At 41.9% G+C, this 17,626-nt stretch overlaps 1 protein-coding gene across 8 annotated transcripts in view; it reads right to left on the reverse strand.

Annotated features, from left to right (window-relative positions):
- The window catches only part of acbd5a (acyl-CoA binding domain containing 5a), a 120,710-nt gene that overhangs the window by 65,297 nt on the left and 37,787 nt on the right, over positions 1-17,626 (reverse strand). For 5 of the 8 annotated variants that reach the window (XM_078537938.1, XM_078537924.1, XM_078537921.1 and 2 more), the window contains one exon: positions 7,372-7,444. The exons of the other annotated variants lie outside the window; for them this stretch is intronic. In XM_078537938.1, the coding sequence (XP_078394064.1) occupies positions 7,372-7,419 (48 nt within the window). In that variant the 5' untranslated portion in view covers positions 7,420-7,444. The remainder of the gene's footprint in view (positions 1-7,371; positions 7,445-17,626) is intronic. 8 annotated transcript variants of the gene reach the window in all.

Below are 17,626 nucleotides of genomic sequence, written 5' to 3' on the forward strand. Positions count from 1 at the left end.
CTCAGAGTTTGTAGCTGGAGCTTCAGCCAAGCTTCAAATCAGAGGCAAAAGGAACAGATGCCCGACAGGACTTGTGGAATGCAACTTTGAGATGGCGGTGTTCCCTGTACTGGTCTTGAAAAGGCACCACCACCTCCTAGATTAGCTCCCATTTCTGTAACACGTGGATGTTTAAAACAATATCTAACTTGCAATGGGAACACCACCACCTGCAAGTTCCCCTTCAAACCACACACCATCCTGACTTAGAACGATATCATCATTCCTTCACTGTTGCTAGGTTACTGAGGGGGATGGTGGCGTAGTGGTGATGTCACTCAACTAGTAATCCAGAGACCCACATTAATGCTCTGGATACGTGGGTTCAAACCCAACTATGGCAGCTGGTGGAATTTAAATTCACTTAATTAAATGTGGAATTGAAACCAGTGTCGATTGTCACAAAAACCCATCTGGTTCACTAATGTCCTTTAGGGAAGGAAAGCTGCTGTCCTTACCTGGTCTGGCCTACATGTGACTTCAGACACACAATAATGTAGTTGACTCTTAAATGCCCTCTGAAATAACTGAGCATGCCACTCAGTTCAAGGGTAATTAGGGATGGGCAACATATGCTAGCCTTGCCAGTGACACCCACATCCCATCAAAGAATAAAAAAAAAACTGCAACTAATTTTCTAAAAGCACTGTGGGTGTACCTACACCACATGCACTGCAGTGGTTCAAGAAGGCGGCTCACCACCACCTTCTCAAGGCAACTATGGAAAGGCAATAAATTCTGGACTAGCCAGCAATGCCCACATCCCATGAAAGAATGAAAACATTAACCCCTACATTGGTACAGAAAAAATAAAATCTTTGGAATGGATATCAATTAAAAATGTAATTCTAATCTCATGTTCCCCAAGTTGGAGTGCACTGGCAACAGTAAGTATGCATCAAAGTTAAATTTTCTTCTCCCAGGAAAGTGAACCTGGCAAGAGCTGCCCCTAACCCACCCCATCCCTCCGAAAAGCCACCTCTCCAAACCAACATAATCAGAAAATGGGAGACGATGGATTGTAACCAGAATTAACTTTAGATTGGAAATGACAATCTTTTATTTGAACAAAACAACTTGTGAATAAGGGCAGTGATACAAAATTAGACAGAATTTAAAACGTCCAAGTTAGAGAGAAAATAGAGTAATAGAGCCTAAAGCACAATTATTGTAGCAAGCCATGTTTCAAACGTAAGTAAGTTTGGAACAAGAAAATAGTACCTGTCCAGTCAAAACAAAATGTTTTTGTTGACTTTGTTATAAAGTTAGTCAACTATTTCAATTTAGTGCCATTTGAAATGGGACAACAAGCTGTAATCTATACTGTACAGTTGTAATGCTGAAGTCAGATAATCAAGTTGTTTGGGCATTTCTGTGCCAAGTTTTATGAATATGCTGGTAATATGTCACTCAGTTTGGCACAGCAAGACACATCTGCTCTTAGTGCTGGCGTATATAGAGCAAATCTTTCAAATACAACTAAAGTAAATTTTAGAGAACAGTTTTTGATCCAAACTTGCAAATTTATAAGCTAGAATTAGTTTATCAAATGTACAAATAGATAAAAATGCTATATAATTTATAAAATGGTTTCTTTACATCTTTGCATTAAGTGACAATCCAAAATAGTATTGTCTTTGTCGCTGAGACACATACATATGTAATGTAGACAATTGGTTTCTAAACTATAGGAAACTATTCAGCTCCATGCCTGTCATGCCAATCAGTTAGATCATGACTGCTCTGTACCTCAACTCCGACTCACTTTGATCCTGTAACCCTTAATAGCCTCGCCTAACAAAAATCTCTACCCATCTCAACCTTTACATTTTCACTTGACCTTGCCTCAGCAGCCTTCTGTGGGCAACTTCCATTATCCTTTGCGTGAATAGGTGCTTCCTGATATCTCTGAATGGTCTAACTCTAATTTTGGTTACTCCCCTTTGTTCTACACTCATCCACCAGATTAAAATAGTTTTTCTCTATCCACCATGTCAATTCAATTAATCGTCTTAAACACCTCCATTAAATCACTGCTTAATCTCCGATACTCAAGGGAATACAAGCCTAGTCTGGGCAATCTGTCCCATAATTTACCTCTATTAGTCATGGTATCATTCTCCTCAATCTGTACTGTATCCACTCCAAGGTCAATAATCTTTCCTGACATGCAGTGCCCAGAACTGAATGCAATAACATATGTGGTCTAATCGGAGATTTATACAACTGCAACCTAACTTCCAATCCTTTGTATTCCAGCCCCCTCGAGATAAAGGCCAACATTCCATTGGACTTGTTATTTTTTTTGTACATATCCACTAGCTTTTGGTGGTTTCTGTACTTGGCTCCCATAAATCTCTTTGCTGCTCCATAATTTGTAGCTTCACACCATTAACAAAATATTCTAAACTATCTTAGGTTCCAAGTGAATGACCTCGCACTTAACCATATTGAACTCAAACTGCTACGATCATATTGAACTCAAACTGCTACAGTTTTGCCCACTAGGCATGTCCCATTGTAACTTTCTGTTCCTATCTACGCTATTTACTGTGCCAATTAACTGGATGTCATCAACAAACTTGGATGTATGGCTCTCTATTTCTTCATCTAAGTAATTTAGAAATAGTGAAAAGCAGAAGCCCCAGGAGTGATCCTAGAGACATCACTAATCGCATCTTGCTAAATTGAGAACATACCCATGATCGTTATGCTGTCTCTGACCTTCTAACCAACTTCCTACCCATGTCAATAGGTTGCCTCAATTCCATGCGCTCTCAATTTTGTTAAAAGTCTCCTACGTTGAACCTTACCTAATGCTGTCTAGGAGCCCATATACCATCCATAGACACTCCCTTAGTTACCACATTAGATACCAACTCAAAAAGTTCAACTAGATTTCTTAGTCATAACTTACCATTAACAAATCCATGTTGATTATCTCCGATCAGTTCATGTTTGTCCAAGTGTTCAGTTACTTCAGGGGGAGGCTGTGGCGTAGTGGCATTGTCACTGGACTGGTAATCCAGAACCCCAGGGTAATGATCTGAGGACTCTGGTTGAATCCCACCATGGCAGATGGTGGGATTTGAAATCAATAAAAATCTGGAAACCATTGTCAATTGTCGTAAAAACCCACCTGGTTCACTCATGTCCTATAGGGCCTTTAGGGAAGGGATTCTGCTGACTTCACCTGGTCCGGCCTACATGTGACGCCAGATCTGGAATAATGTGGTTGACTTTTAAATGCCCTCTGAAATGGCCTAGCAAGCCACTCAGTTGCATCAAACCGCGAAAGAGTCAATAAAACCATCCAGCATCCACCTAGGCACCGGAAACGACAACAGGGAATCCAGCCCTGTTGACCCTGCAAAGTTCTCCTTACTAACATCTGGGATTTGTGCCAAAATTGGGTGAGCTGTCTCACAGACTAGTCATGCAATCATACCTTACAGATCATGTCCCAGACACCACCATCACCATCCCTGGGTATGTCCTGTCCCAACAGCAGAAGTGGCAGCACAGTGGTATACAGTTGGGAGGGAGTTGCCCTGGGAGTCCTCAACATCGACTCTGGACTCCATGAAGTCTCATTGCATCAGATCAAACATGGGCAAGGAAACCTCCTGCTGAGTACCGCGTACCGCAACCCCTCAACTGATGAGTCAGTACTCCTCCATGTTGAACACCACTTGGAGGAAGCACTGAGGGTGGCAAGGGGGCAGAATGTACTCTGGGTGGGGGACTTCAATGTCCAGCACCAACAGTGACTCTGTAGCACCACCACAGACCAAGCTGACCAAGTCCTAAATGACATAGCTGTTAGACTGGGTCTGCAGCAGGTGGTGAGGGAACCAACAAAAGGGAAAAACATACTTGACCTCATCCTTACCAACCTGCCTGCCACAGTTGCATCTGTCCACGACAGTATCGGAGTGACCACCGCACAGTCATTGTGAAGACAAAGTCCCGCCTTCACATTGAGGATACCCTCCATCATGTTATGTGGCACTACTAGAGTGCTAAATGGGATAGATTTTGAATAGATCTATCAACTCTAGACTGGGCATCCATGAGGCACTTTGGGCCATCAGCAGAATTGTACTCAAGCACAATCTGTCATGGCCTGGCATATCCCCCAGTCTACTTTTACCACCAAGCCAGGGATCAACCCTGGTTCAATGAAGAGTGCAAGAGGACATGCCTGGAGCAGCACCAGGCAAACCTAAAAATGAGGTATCAACCTGGTGAAGCTACAACACAGGACTACTTGCATGCCAAACAGCATAAGCAGCAAGTGATAGACAGAGCTAAGCGAAGCCGCAACCAACAGACAAATCTAAGCTCTGCAGTCCTGCCACATCCAGTGGTGAATGGTGGTGGACAATTAAATAACTCACTGGAATCACAGAATTTTAACGGCACAGAAAAAGGCCATTCAGCCCATCGTATCTGCACCGGCTCACCAAATGAGCATTATGACCTATTGCCATTGCCCTGCCTTTTCCCTGTACCCCTGCACATTGTTTCCATTCAAATAATCATCTAATGCCCTCTTGAATGCCTCGATTGCACCTGCCTCCACCACACCTCCAGGCAGTGCATTCCAGGCCTGAACAACTTGGTGTGTGAAAAAGTTTTTTTATAAAGACTTAAACTAAAGCTGGACTATGCAGAATCTGCATTTTATCCAGAGGCATTTAAAATGCATCATTGAATGTTTATGCGACATTAATTGGGATTCTCACGACAGAAACGTATAAAACTAGAACAGAGTGCAATACACCTTTTGCACTTAGCTTCTGAACCCACATTTCCTACCTGTGTCTAAAACAGGAGGCCACGTTCTTACATCAACTGCTGCTCCTGCTTCTCGCGACATTAGAAGTTTTACTACCAATTGTGGTGTCATTTTGCATGCTGATTTGCTGACCTCCATAATCATTTTAGAGGAGGCTCCACAAATATCCCCATCCTCAATGAGGGAGGAGCCCAACATATCAGTGCAAAGGATAAGGCTGAAGTATTCACAACAATCTTCAGCCATAAGTGCCAAGTGGATGATCCATCTCGGCCTCCTCCGGAGGTCCCTAGCATCACAGGTGCCAGTCTTCAGTCAATTCAATTCGCTCCACGTGATATCAAGAAACGGCTGAATGCACTGGATACTGCAAAGGATATGGGCCCTGACAATATTCTGGCAATAATACTGAAGACTTGCGCTCCAGAAGTTGCCACGCCCCTAGCCAAGCTGTTCCAGCATACCTATATGGCATCCATGTGGAAAATTGCCCAGGCATGTCCTGTACACAAAAAGCAGGACAAATCCAACCCGGCCAATTTTGCCCCAACAGTCTACACTCCATCATCAGTAAAGTGACGGACAGGGCCATCAACAGTGCTATCAAGCGGCACTTGCTTAGCAATAACCTTCTCACTGACACTCAGTTTGAGTTGCGCCAGGGTCACTCAGCTTTTGAGCTAATTACAGCATTGGTACAAACGTAGACAAAAAAGCAGAACTCCAGAGGTGAGGTGAGGGTGACTGCCCTTGACATCCAGGCAGCATTTGACCGAGTGTGGCATAAAGGAGCCCTAGTAAAACTGGGGTCAATGGAAATCAGGCGGAAAACTCCATTGATTGGAGTCATACCTAGCACAAAGGAAGATGGTTGTGGTTGCTGGAGGTCAATCATCTCAGTTCCAGGACATCACCATAGGAGTTCCTCAGAGTAGTGTCCTAGGCCCAACAATCTTCAGCTGCTTCATCAATGACCTTCCTTCCATCATAAGGTCAGAAATGGAGATGTTTGCTGATGATTACACAATGTTCAACACCATCCACAACTCTTCAGATACTGAAGTTGAAATGCAGCAAGACCTAGACAATTAATAGGCTTGGGCTGACAAGTGGCAAATAACATTCGTGCCACACAAGTGCCAGCTAATCACCATCTCCAACAAGAGTGAATCTAACCATTGCCGTCTGATATTCAATGGCATTACCTTCGCTGAATCCCCCATCATCAACATCCAGGGGGTTACCATTTACCAGGAAAAGAACTGGACTAACCACATAAATACTGTGGCTACAAGAGCAGGTCACAGTTACCTCCTGACTTCCTAAAGCCTGTCTACCATCTACAAGGCACAAGTCAAGAGTGTGATGGAATACTCCCCACTTGCCTGGATGAGTGCAGCTCCAACAACTTTCAAGAAGCTTGACACCAGCCAAGACAAAGCAGCCCGCTTGATTGGCACTCCATGCACAAACATTCACACCCTCCACCACTGACACACAGTGGCAGCATTGTGTATCATCTACAAGATGCATTGCAGAAACTCACCAAGGCTCCTTACACACATTCTAAACCCACAACCACTACCATCTAGAAGGACAAGGGCAGCAGATACATGGGAACTCCACCACCTGCAAGTTCCCCTCCAAGCCACTCACCATCCTGACTTAGAAATATATCGCTGTTCCTTCACTGTTGCTGGGTCAAAATCCGGGAACACTCCTCCTGGGTGTACCTGCACCACATGGACTGCAGCAGTTCAAGAAGGCAGCTCACCACCACCTTCTCAAGGGCAATCAGGGATGGGCAATAAATGTTGGCCTAGCTAGCAACGCCCACATCCCATAAAGGAATAAAATAGAAACAACTTTCTCCCTGATACACATTATAGTACCTTTCCCACAGATCATATCTCCTCTACCCTACTTAAATAACAGTGGCAATGGTAATTTTCCAATTCAAGGGATCAATACCTGAATCAGAGAGCTCTGGAAGGGCATGACTAAAGAATCCACAATCTCCTCACCTACTTCTCCTAATAGGAAGTAACAGTGAAATAAACATCAGGGCCTTGTGATTTGTCTTTTCTTAAGTCTCTAGTTTTCCCTACTGTTTTCTAAACTTATATTTAATCTGGTTAAGTTCCTCTCTATTTATTTTTACATTTTCTCATATCTTTGGTGCTTGACATCTTCTACTATGAAGAACAACACAAAGTATTTAGCAAGTCACCCATTTCCTGATTTTCTAGTGTCTATGGTCTCAAGCCACAAGGGGACTCATGATGGTACCCAAACTCAGTTTACTTACTGGCATGTTGTTTCTGTTGCTTTCACAATGAAAAACAGCTTTACAGCAATAACACTGAGTTTCCTGGGCTAACAGATACACTCTTTCTGAAGTTAACACTGAAGTTCTCTGGGGTGCATCAACATTTATAGGGGTCCCTCAAAGAAAAGTATGCAAACCACAAAAGTAATTGGTCACTGTAATAAGCAACAGCTTCAAAAACCTGTGTCACGATTTATCCAACCTTTTTCATTTCTTCAACATAGGCAATCATGGCTTCCTCTTTGGGCATGTCTCCCAGAGAATTCCAAGCATCCCTATAATAAACACAGGAAGGCATTTCTGTTAATGACTTATAACAAAATGCAAACCAATTTTCAAACTCCAGTCACTTTAAACCGCACCTAGCTTTCAAACGTAATCTTCAGTGCCCAGAGGAAAGGACTTACTGTGATAAATATCAGGCAAATTAAATTTTATTTCTAACAGGAAATGCCCAAGCTTTTAAATTAACTTGTCTGCTCTTTTCTCTTCCCCCAGCCTCAGCTCTCAATGACACAGAGATCTTTGCACTGGAGGCAGTTGAGAGAAGGTTTACTATGTTGATTCCTGGGATCAAGAGGTTGCCTGAAAGAAAGACTGAGCAGGTTGGGCCTATAGTTGTTGGAGTGTAGAAGAATGAGAGGTGATTTTATTGAAACAGATAATATTCTAAGGGTCTTGACGGGGTAAATACTGAGGTGTTTCCTCGTGTAGGCAAAATCTGAAACAGGGATATCATTTCAGAGTAAGGTATCGCCATTTAAGACAGAGGAGGAATTTCTTCTCTCAGAGGATCATGCACCTTTGGAATTTCTTCTGTTCTTATCCAATCCAACAAAAAAAAAAGCAAAGCAGGATGAATTTTTGTTTCTAATTATCAAATCCTTTAACCATCATCTATAAAAAAGACATATTTGTTCATTTAGATTTGAGGCTTCTTCATCGACCAACAAAATACAATTCTCACAGTTCTTATTTGTTTTCCAAATACATATAAGATGACTAAAGTAACACACAATTACACATAACACACAGTAACATAGCAAGATTAAGAGTTAAAAGGTCTGCAATGCTGGCACATAAGCAAAAAAAAAACTCCCTCAAAGAAAAGTATGTAAATCACAGATGTAATTAGAAGTCACGCTGTTACACCACTGAGTAGAAGGAACCGAGAGCTCCAGTGGGCCCCACCATCTAAATTCTAAACTTAGGTAGTTTCTCCATAGCCTCAAATAAGGACAGCAAAATTGAAAGAGTTCACATACTAACTTTCATAACCTCAGGACATCCCAAAACCAACATAATATGCATCAAGAAACTAATTTTAAGGCAAAATGATCAGAGCTAAAATGCAAAATATTTGTGACATGGTGAATTTGGAACATTTCTGCAAAAAGAAACACTTTTTATTGCAAGATAAGGGGCTCAGACTCCCATTCTGAAAATCTGTTCTTGGGATTTTGACAAGGTAGCAATTATTCCCCATCACTAATTGCCCCAATAGAATTAACAGTACTGTTTCAGAGTGGCAGGTTCCTTTTCCAAAAGAGCATTCGGGAAGAAGTGGATTCACAATTCCGTAGCTTCATGGTTATTTGAAAAAAATACCAACTACTCAACAAGTCATGGTAGATCTAAACCCTTGGTATCTAGCTCCATGCATATTGTAGCTAACCCTATGCCCACTGTAGCTTGGTATTTGCTAAGATTACAAAGCAACCTTTTCTCTCATTTCCTATAAACATTTACTGTTTTCTAGAGCATGGTACCGCCATCACTAGGTACCCTATGATAACTTGTTCAATTGGTCATTCATGTATGAATATTAGCTTGGGGTTACTGGATTGAGAGATACATCATATTGAACTTAGTCATGTTCATATACATATGTTTATACTGAAGGTACTGATCAACCATGGGAACCATGGTAAATTTTGTCCCCCTTAACCTTAGGTGTTGAGGCCAATTCTAATATCCTTACTGCAATCCCAAATGATATTAGCTAACTCAATAAAGATAGGAGACTACAACTGATAATTTGCTGGTTCATTCACCTCAGATGTATTAATGAGCTGAGTCATTAGAAGAAGCCTTGCAAGAAGGTTGTAATGATAAGGAAAATATTTATAATACATGCAGTATTAATAGCCACAAAGACAACAAAAAGCAGTGAAGAAAAATAGAACAATAATTAAATGAACAGTGAAAAACTCTCTCTCAGAGATATCAGGTACTCCCAGGTACCCAGGGAGAGTCATAGCCAGAGCAGCGTTAGACTATATTTGACCTTAGGACACCTGTGTAATCAGTTATCAATGAGATGAATGATTTGCACGATTTCACAGACGTAGGCATGTCTATTCATAGTTACTTCTGTACTTAACTTTACACAGTATTCAACATTTGCACTTCATTTGCCTTTGTTATCTATATTTCATTCCTTATAGTTCAGTCAATCCCCTCCCAGTTTAGCGGTAGCCAGGCAATGAAAGGATGATCGGATAAGCCATGCAATAAGGTCTTTGCCAGGTGAGAAAAATCAAAATGATGTTCTTAGTTTCTACCGTTCATTTAATCACTGTTCTATTTTTCTTTATTCTTTTTTGGTGTCTTTCTGGCTATTAATACTGCCCATGAACACCATCTCCTCTCAGGGAATGAATATTTCCTGGAGAAAAGAGAAATTTACAACAACAACAACAACCTACATTTCTATAGCACCTCTCCAAGGTGCTCACAGGAGCATTAAAAAACAAAATATGACACTAAGCTACATAAGGAGAAAAAAGAGATTGGTCAAGAGGGTAGGTTTTAAGGAGTCTTAAAAGGAGGAAAGCAAGGTCAAAGGCAGAGAAGTGCCGTGAAAGAATCCCAGAGTTAGGGCCTAGGGCACAGCCACCAATGGTGAAACGATTGTTGGGAATGCACTCAAGAGTCCAGAACTAAATAAGTGCAGGTACGTTGGAGTTCTTGTGGAGCTAAAAGAGATTACAGAGCACAGCTGGTCATAGGTGACTTAATGTGAGTTAGGAAACAGGCAGCAGAGTTTTAGATAACCTCAAGTTTACGACGGGGAGAATGTGGCAGTACACTGTGATAGTCAAGGCTAGAGGTAATAAAGGCATGTATGAGAGCTTCAGAATCAGGGTCGTAGGTGCTGTTGAAGGAGCCTTGGTGAGTTGCTGCAGTGCATCTTGTAAATGGTACACACTGTTGCCAGTGTCAGTGCTGGAGGGTGTGAATGTTTATTGAGATGCCAATCAAGTGGGCTGCTTTGTCCTGGATGGCATCGAGCTTCTTGGGTGTTGCTGGAGCTGCACTAATTCAGGGGAGTGTTAAGAAACCCAAACTTACCTTGGAGGTCATGAACTCCAAGTCCTGATGGACCTCAGACCTCCCACACATGCAAAGGCTAGGAGTGGGCTACATATGCGCAGTTCTACATATTTACGTTCTTCATAGAGACAGAAGAGGAAAAGGCATAAAAAACCCAGGGCAGATGAGCCAGCACATGTCCCTGAGAGAGGGACAAGGGAAGGCCCCAAGAAGAAGAGTCCCAGGTGAGGGACAGAGACATGGGACAGGAACAAGTCCCAGTTAAGTCAAGAAAAAGAGAGGAGCAGAGAATCTGGCTCTAATTAGAGAAAGGGCTGCAGGGAGCAGACTTTAAATGAAGTGAGCTCAAGAGACACCCTGTAGATCTGAGAAGGCGGCCAAAGGTTGGCAACTCCATGTGGTGGGCCATTGGGACAAAGGTATCCCCTTTAGTTCTGCTTGGCATGACCGAAGACCTGAAACTGTGCTTGCAAGCTGATGCTTGAGTGTACTCGGGAATCCAGGGGAGCAGAATCTCCAAAGGTGAGACCAAAACCCTGCGAGGTGGGCCGTCATTGAAACTGTCTGAGTTGGAGCGACTTTTGGAGAGAATTCAAAGGCAAGATCTTCAAAAGGTAAATATTGGAAACCCTCATGAGAAAGACGAAGTTTCAGTGAGATTAGCTGACTCACAGTGCAACTAACATCTGGGAGGGTTGTTGAGAAATCCATGAAATCGGTTTTAGTAGCATTTGGCCTTTATTGTGCAGCGTGGTGTTTTTGACCACAGTTTGCCTGTTAATTCACATGTACCTCACACTTACCCTGTAAGTTAGAATATAAGATAGATATTGTAAATTGTTACATCTTTCCAATCTTGTACAGTAAGGATTATTTTTGTTTGTTCAAAACCCATGGAATCTTTTGGCTTTAATTTAGTGAATGTCCTGGATCTCAAACTTTGTCTACTTTAAACAAAATGTTACTGATCCCAAACAGGATCTCACCAACAACTTGGGGTCTGGCCAATCATCAGACTCCTAACTTGTACATTGTAGATGGTGGAAAGGCTTTGGGGAGTCAGGTGGTGAGTTACTCACCACAAGAATCCTAGCCTCTGACCTGCTCTTGTAGCCATAGTATTTATATGGTTGGTCCAGTTCAGTTTCTGGTCAATGGTAACCCCCAGGATGTTGATAGTGGGGGATTCAGTGATGGTAATGCCATTGAATGTCAAGGGGCAATGGTTAGATTCTCTCTTTTTGGAGATGTCATCGCCTGGCAATTATGTGACGTGAATGTTACTTGCCACTTGTCAGTCCAAGCATGGATATTGTCCAGGTCTTGCTACATATGGGCACAGACTGCTTCAGTGTCTGAGGAGTTGCGAATGGTGCTGAAAATTGTGCAATCATCAGCGAACATCCCCACTTCTGACCTTATGATGGAAGGATGGTCATTGATGAAGCAGCTGAAGATGGTTGGGCCAAAGACATGACAGCGATGCCCTGGGACTGAGTGATTGACCTCCAACAATCACATCCATCTTCCTTTGTGCTAAATATGACTCCAACCAGTGGAACCTTTCCTCTCGATTTCCATTGACTTCAATGGCTTTGCTAGGGCTCCTGGATGCCACACTCGGTCAAATGCTGCCTTGATGTCAAGGGCAGTCACTCTCACCTCACCTGGAGTTCAGCTCTTTGTCCATGTTTGAACCAAGGCTGTAATGAGGTCAGGTGCTGAGTGGCCCTGGCAGGACCCAAACTGAGCGTCAGTGAGCAGGTTATTGCTGAGTTAGTGCCACTTGATAGACATTTTACATCACTTTGCTGATGGTTGAGAGTAGACAAATTGGGCGGTAATTGGCCAGATTTGTTTTGTCCCATTTTTTGTGCACAACATATACCTGGGCAATTTTCCACATTGCCAGGTAAAAGTTTAATGGTAATAAGGTCCAGGGAGCAGGAATTGGGTCTCCTGGACAAGATGAGCTAGGAGAAGACATGAGAGGAGGTAGGAGAGAAAGGAGAGAAATATGCAAGTTGAGGGCTAGGCCAGGAGGAAACTTTAAAGCAAGTTTGACCCGGTGAGCTACTGGGAGCGCGGGACGTGCAGAGGCAGCTAATCCGATGGTCTCAATCTTAAGTGACACAGACGTCCATGAACTCCTCATGCCTATCGCTGGGGAGATGAGGGTGAGGGCCACAAAGGAGGGGTTTAAGAACACAATTTGCAGTAGGAAAAAGAAGCTGAGGGTTTTCTTTGCATTCCAGGATAATAGTGAAAAAGATCATTTGATCGGTCATTGTGGCCAATATTTATCCCACAACCAATATCATGAAAAAGAAACAGATTATCTGGTCATTATCTCATTACTGTTTGGGAGACCTTGTTGTGTGCAAAGTGGCTGCTGAGTTTCTTACAACAGTGACTAAACTTCCACAGTACTTCTTTGATGGTCTGAGGCTGCAAAAGGAACCGTATAACCATATGTTCTTTCTTTGGTCGCTCTGGAGATATACAAAAGGATTGCTTAGCAATTTTCAAAGCATCTTGGAGAGGAAATGTTTAATCACCATTTAGCATCTTTGCATTAAATGGCACAGAATTTGGTTGAATGGGGAAATACGGGTCAATAGCTCCAAGTTAATTTTTTTGAAGTTACCATGGGCATACAATTTTTCTCAAAACTTTGACAAAATAAACCAAAAACCATGACAACATTCAAGCTAATTACAGTTTACTGTAGCTAATTTTGAAAACATGTAACCATTTGGCTGGTTTTGACAAGTTTATGAAACTGCAACTTCCCCTTTCTAATTTTACTTTGGCGCATTAGTGCTTCTTCAGTTTTTCATGTTAAACAAAGAGTCTCAGGTCTCTAGCGCTGGATATTTTATAGCGCAGAAAGTGCAAAGCTACTGGATTTATTTCAGCTCTCTTGGATAATGCTCAGCAAATAAAGACAAAATAATAACTATTACGCTCTTAGCAATCTCAACGCCCAGCATCTGCTTGCTGTTTTACAAAACCAGAAGTTACTAAAATGAATACATGGAAATCATCAGGAAACAGTACAACATAAACAATCAATGAACACGGCATTCAAGAAATTACAGTCAGGCAAACTATAAACAGCTCTCAGAAAACTTGGTTGAAGTTCATCTTCTGAACAGAAGTGTATTTGGATTATAGAACTGTGGCTTCCACATCACAATACTCTTCAAAATGCAACTGATACGAATCTTTAAAGCACTTGTTAATGAGGATCATTTCATGTCTACTATTAGGAAGAAATGCCTTCCCAGATCAACCAGCCAACATCAGTGAAATGTTAAGGCTGATATTTATGATCGGCAAGTGGAGATTAGCAACCAATTTAACGATACAGAATGGCTTATTTAAAAACAGCAATTCCAAATACATCACAATTTTAAAGTCAAAATGTATTGTCACTCCTATGATAGGGCAACCTGAGATAGGGCAACATTAAAAACCTCCATGAAAATCTCTATGCTAAAATCTGCTGGTTTTAAAACTATAGAGTTTTTTTTGAATTAGAACTTATTTCAAATTATTAAAAATGTTATTTTACGCAGCATAAACCACAGTACATAAATAAATGGCTGGGGCTGATGGACTAGGAAGGATAATGGGAAGAACAGCTCATATATAGTTTAAAAAAGGTCAAGTGGCACAGTTAAATTAAACCAGAGAGTTTACCATGCTTCAAAATAATAGGACAACAGAATTGATGAAAAGTTACTGGCCTGGGACATTAATTGTTTCTTTCTTCATGGATGCTGCCAGACCTGCTGAGTCTTTCCTGCATTTTCTGTTTTCATAACTTTAGTCAATGTTCTCAATGATATGGATAAGGGAACCAAATGTAATATTTCCAAATTTGCTGACAACATAAATCTAGGTAGGAATGCGAGTGATGAGGAGGGTGTTAAGAGGCTTCAAGGCAATTTAGACAAGTTGAATGAGTGGACAAATACATGGCAGATGCAGTATAACGTGGATAAGTGTGAAGTTATCCACTCTAGTTGGAAAAACAGAATGGCAGATAATTTAAATGGTGACAGATTGGGAAATATTGATACACAAGGGGACTAGGGTGTCCTTGTACACCATTCACTGAAAGCAAGTATGCAGGTTCAGCAAGCAGTTGGGAAGACAAATGGAATCTTGGCCTTCATTGCAACAGGATTTGAGTAGAGGAGCAAATATGTATTTCTGCAGTTGTTCAGAACCTTTGTGAGATCACACTTGGAGTATTAAGTGCAGTTTTGGTATCCTTTCCGAAGAAAAGATATACTTGCCATAGAGGGAGTGCAGCGAAGGTTCACTAGACTGATTCCTGGGATGGCAAGATTGTCATATGAAGAGAGATTGGGCCGATTGGACTGTATTCATCGGAGTTTAGAAGAATGAGTGGGGATCTCATTGAAACGTATAAAATTCTGACAGGGCGGGACAGGCTTGATGCAGGGATAATATATCCTCTGGCTGGGATGTCTAGAACAAGGGGTCACAATTTCAGGATAAAGGTAGGCCATTTAGGACTGAGATGAGGAGAAATTTCTTCACTCAGAGGGTGGTGAACCTGTGGAATTCTCAACCACAGAAAGCTGTGGAAGCCAAGTCACTGAATATACTTAACAAGGAAATAGAAAGATTTCTAGACTCAAAAGGCGTCAAGGGGTATGCAGAGAGAGCGGGAGCATGGCGTTGAGACAGACGATCAGCTATGATCAGAATGAATGGCGGAACAGGCTCAAAGGGCCAAATGGCCTACTCCTGCTCTTATTTTCAATGTTTGTAAAACAGGGACTGGGTAGCATAGTGGGCCATCACACCTGTCTTTTAACTTCTACGATTAATGTAAGTCCAGCCCTGTTGGTTGGACAAAAGTCTCACTTCCCTGACAGTTTTTTTTAATATATTCACTCTAACTGGGTGACAAAGGTTGCTGAAAAGGCCAGCATTGGTTGACCATCCTTAATTGCCCTCAAGAAGGTGGCGCGCTGATTTCTTGACTGCAGTCCATTAGGTGCAGGTATACCCACAGTATTGTTAGGGAGTTCCAGATTATTGACCTAGTCACAGTGAAGAAACACAGGATGGTGTGTGCCTTTGAGGGGCACTTGCAGGAGCTACTTAGCAGCAGTACAGTATGTACATGTTGGAACATAATTATGAACAGTGATTTAGTAAAGTAGTTACTTGATATATTCACATAAGAACATTGATTCACTATACTAATTTTTTTTTTATAGATGACATAAATATTACATAATATTGTACCTCTTTAAATGGCTTTGATCTGTGTTGAGTTAGTTGATCAAAGGCAGGAAAGCCTTAAGGGCACCATAGCATCTCCTGGACTGCAGAAGAAGGGGCAAAAACAAAATGTGTTCCCTCACCTGATTACTACCCAGCAATCTTTGCTGTATGAGCAATTATGTAGTCATTCTGGAAAGAAAGAATTGGGTTTGGCTTCTTAAAAAAATATTTACATGGGACTTTTCATGTCTTCAGGAAGTATCAGAAAGCACTTTACTGCTATTGAATTACTTTTGAATTTTAGTCACTTTTGTTATATAACCAATTTGCTCAAACTAAGGCTCCACAAACGGTAATGTGATGAGCAACCAAAAACTGCAATCTGTTTTGAGGTACGTTGCTTGAGGGATAGTTCCACAGGGCCTTAGATTATCATCACATCGAAAGCAACTGCACCTCCTATAGTGCAACACTCCCTTAGAACTGCACTGGAGTTTGTTGAAGTTCATGTTCAAGTTTCTGGAGTGGGGCTTTCTGACTTAAAAACAGAAAAGACCAAGCAGGTCAGGCAGCAGCTGCAGAGCGAGGGATACAGAGTTAACATTTCAGGTCTATGACCTTTTATCAGAGTTGGGAAAGTTAGAGATGTCATAGATTTTAAGCAAATGAAAAAGGGGATGGGGTGGAAGGGGATGGGAATAAGGAAAAAGACCCATGATAATGTGACATTCATGTGTTTTCATCAAGTCACAGCTGATATACACACAAGTGGTTACTTGTGCAGGGTACTGGAGGACAGCGCATATGGAATTGTATTCCAGTGCACTATTAAGAGAGGAACAGAAGACAAGAAAAAGGTAACTCAACACCAACTTGCTTCACAGGAGCATAATCAGACAAAAGCTGACCACAGGCCAAAGTGGAAGACATTAGAATGAATCAAAGAGGTAGGTTTTAAGGAGATCATTTTGGAGTCAGCTGAGAGGTTCAAGTAGAAGGAATACTAAAAATAATGGCCTAGACAGTTTAAGGCACCAATACCAATCATGGGTTAAAGAGAGTAGGGGTGCCAAGGTGCCAGAGTTGGGTGAATGCAGAATTCTTAGAGATTGCCCTGGAGGAGGTTAGAGAGATACAGAGCAATGCCACAATGGAAGGACTTGAGCACAAGGATGAGATTTTTAAATTTGAGACATCATAGATCATTGAGCACAATTTGGTCTGCGTAAGATACAGGGCAGCAGAGATTTGGATAAGCGGAAGTTTACAGATGCGAGAAGGCCAGCCAGGAGAGCTTTGGAATTGTTTTTTTGAAACAAAAACACAGATGAGGGTTTCAGAAGAAAACAGTCGGGCTGAGGGAAGGGTGAAGCAGGATGATATTGGGGTGGTAGAAGTAGGTAGTCGTTGTGATGGAGAAGACACGGGGTGAAAAGCTCAGCTCAAGTGCAAATTGGGTAGCAAGGTTACAAAGAGTCCAGTTTAGCCCAAAGTAGCAGGGAGAGGGAGGCAATTCATGGCAAGAATGCTGTTGGGAGGGTCAGAAAGCAATGGCTTAATGGGAAGAAATTATGGCTTATCCAGGACTAGCTGTTGGTAAGCATGCTAACAATGCAAAGGTAGCGGAGGAGTCAAGAAATGTGATGATGAAGTGGTTGCCCTCAGTAAACATGTTGAACCTGAAGTAATGTCTGAAGATGATGGGTTTCCTTGTATTGTGAATCACAAAAGGTTAGCATGCAGGTACAGCAAGCAATTTTGAAGCCTAACAGAATGTTGGCCTTTATTGCAAGGGGAATGGTATATAAAAGTCAGCAAGTCTTGCTACAGCTATACAGGGCATTGATGAG

The sequence above is a fragment of the Cetorhinus maximus genome, chromosome 3 (assembly GCF_964194155.1).
Source record: "Cetorhinus maximus chromosome 3, sCetMax3.hap1.1, whole genome shotgun sequence".
NCBI classification, from domain to species: Eukaryota; Metazoa; Chordata; class Chondrichthyes; order Lamniformes; family Cetorhinidae; genus Cetorhinus; species Cetorhinus maximus.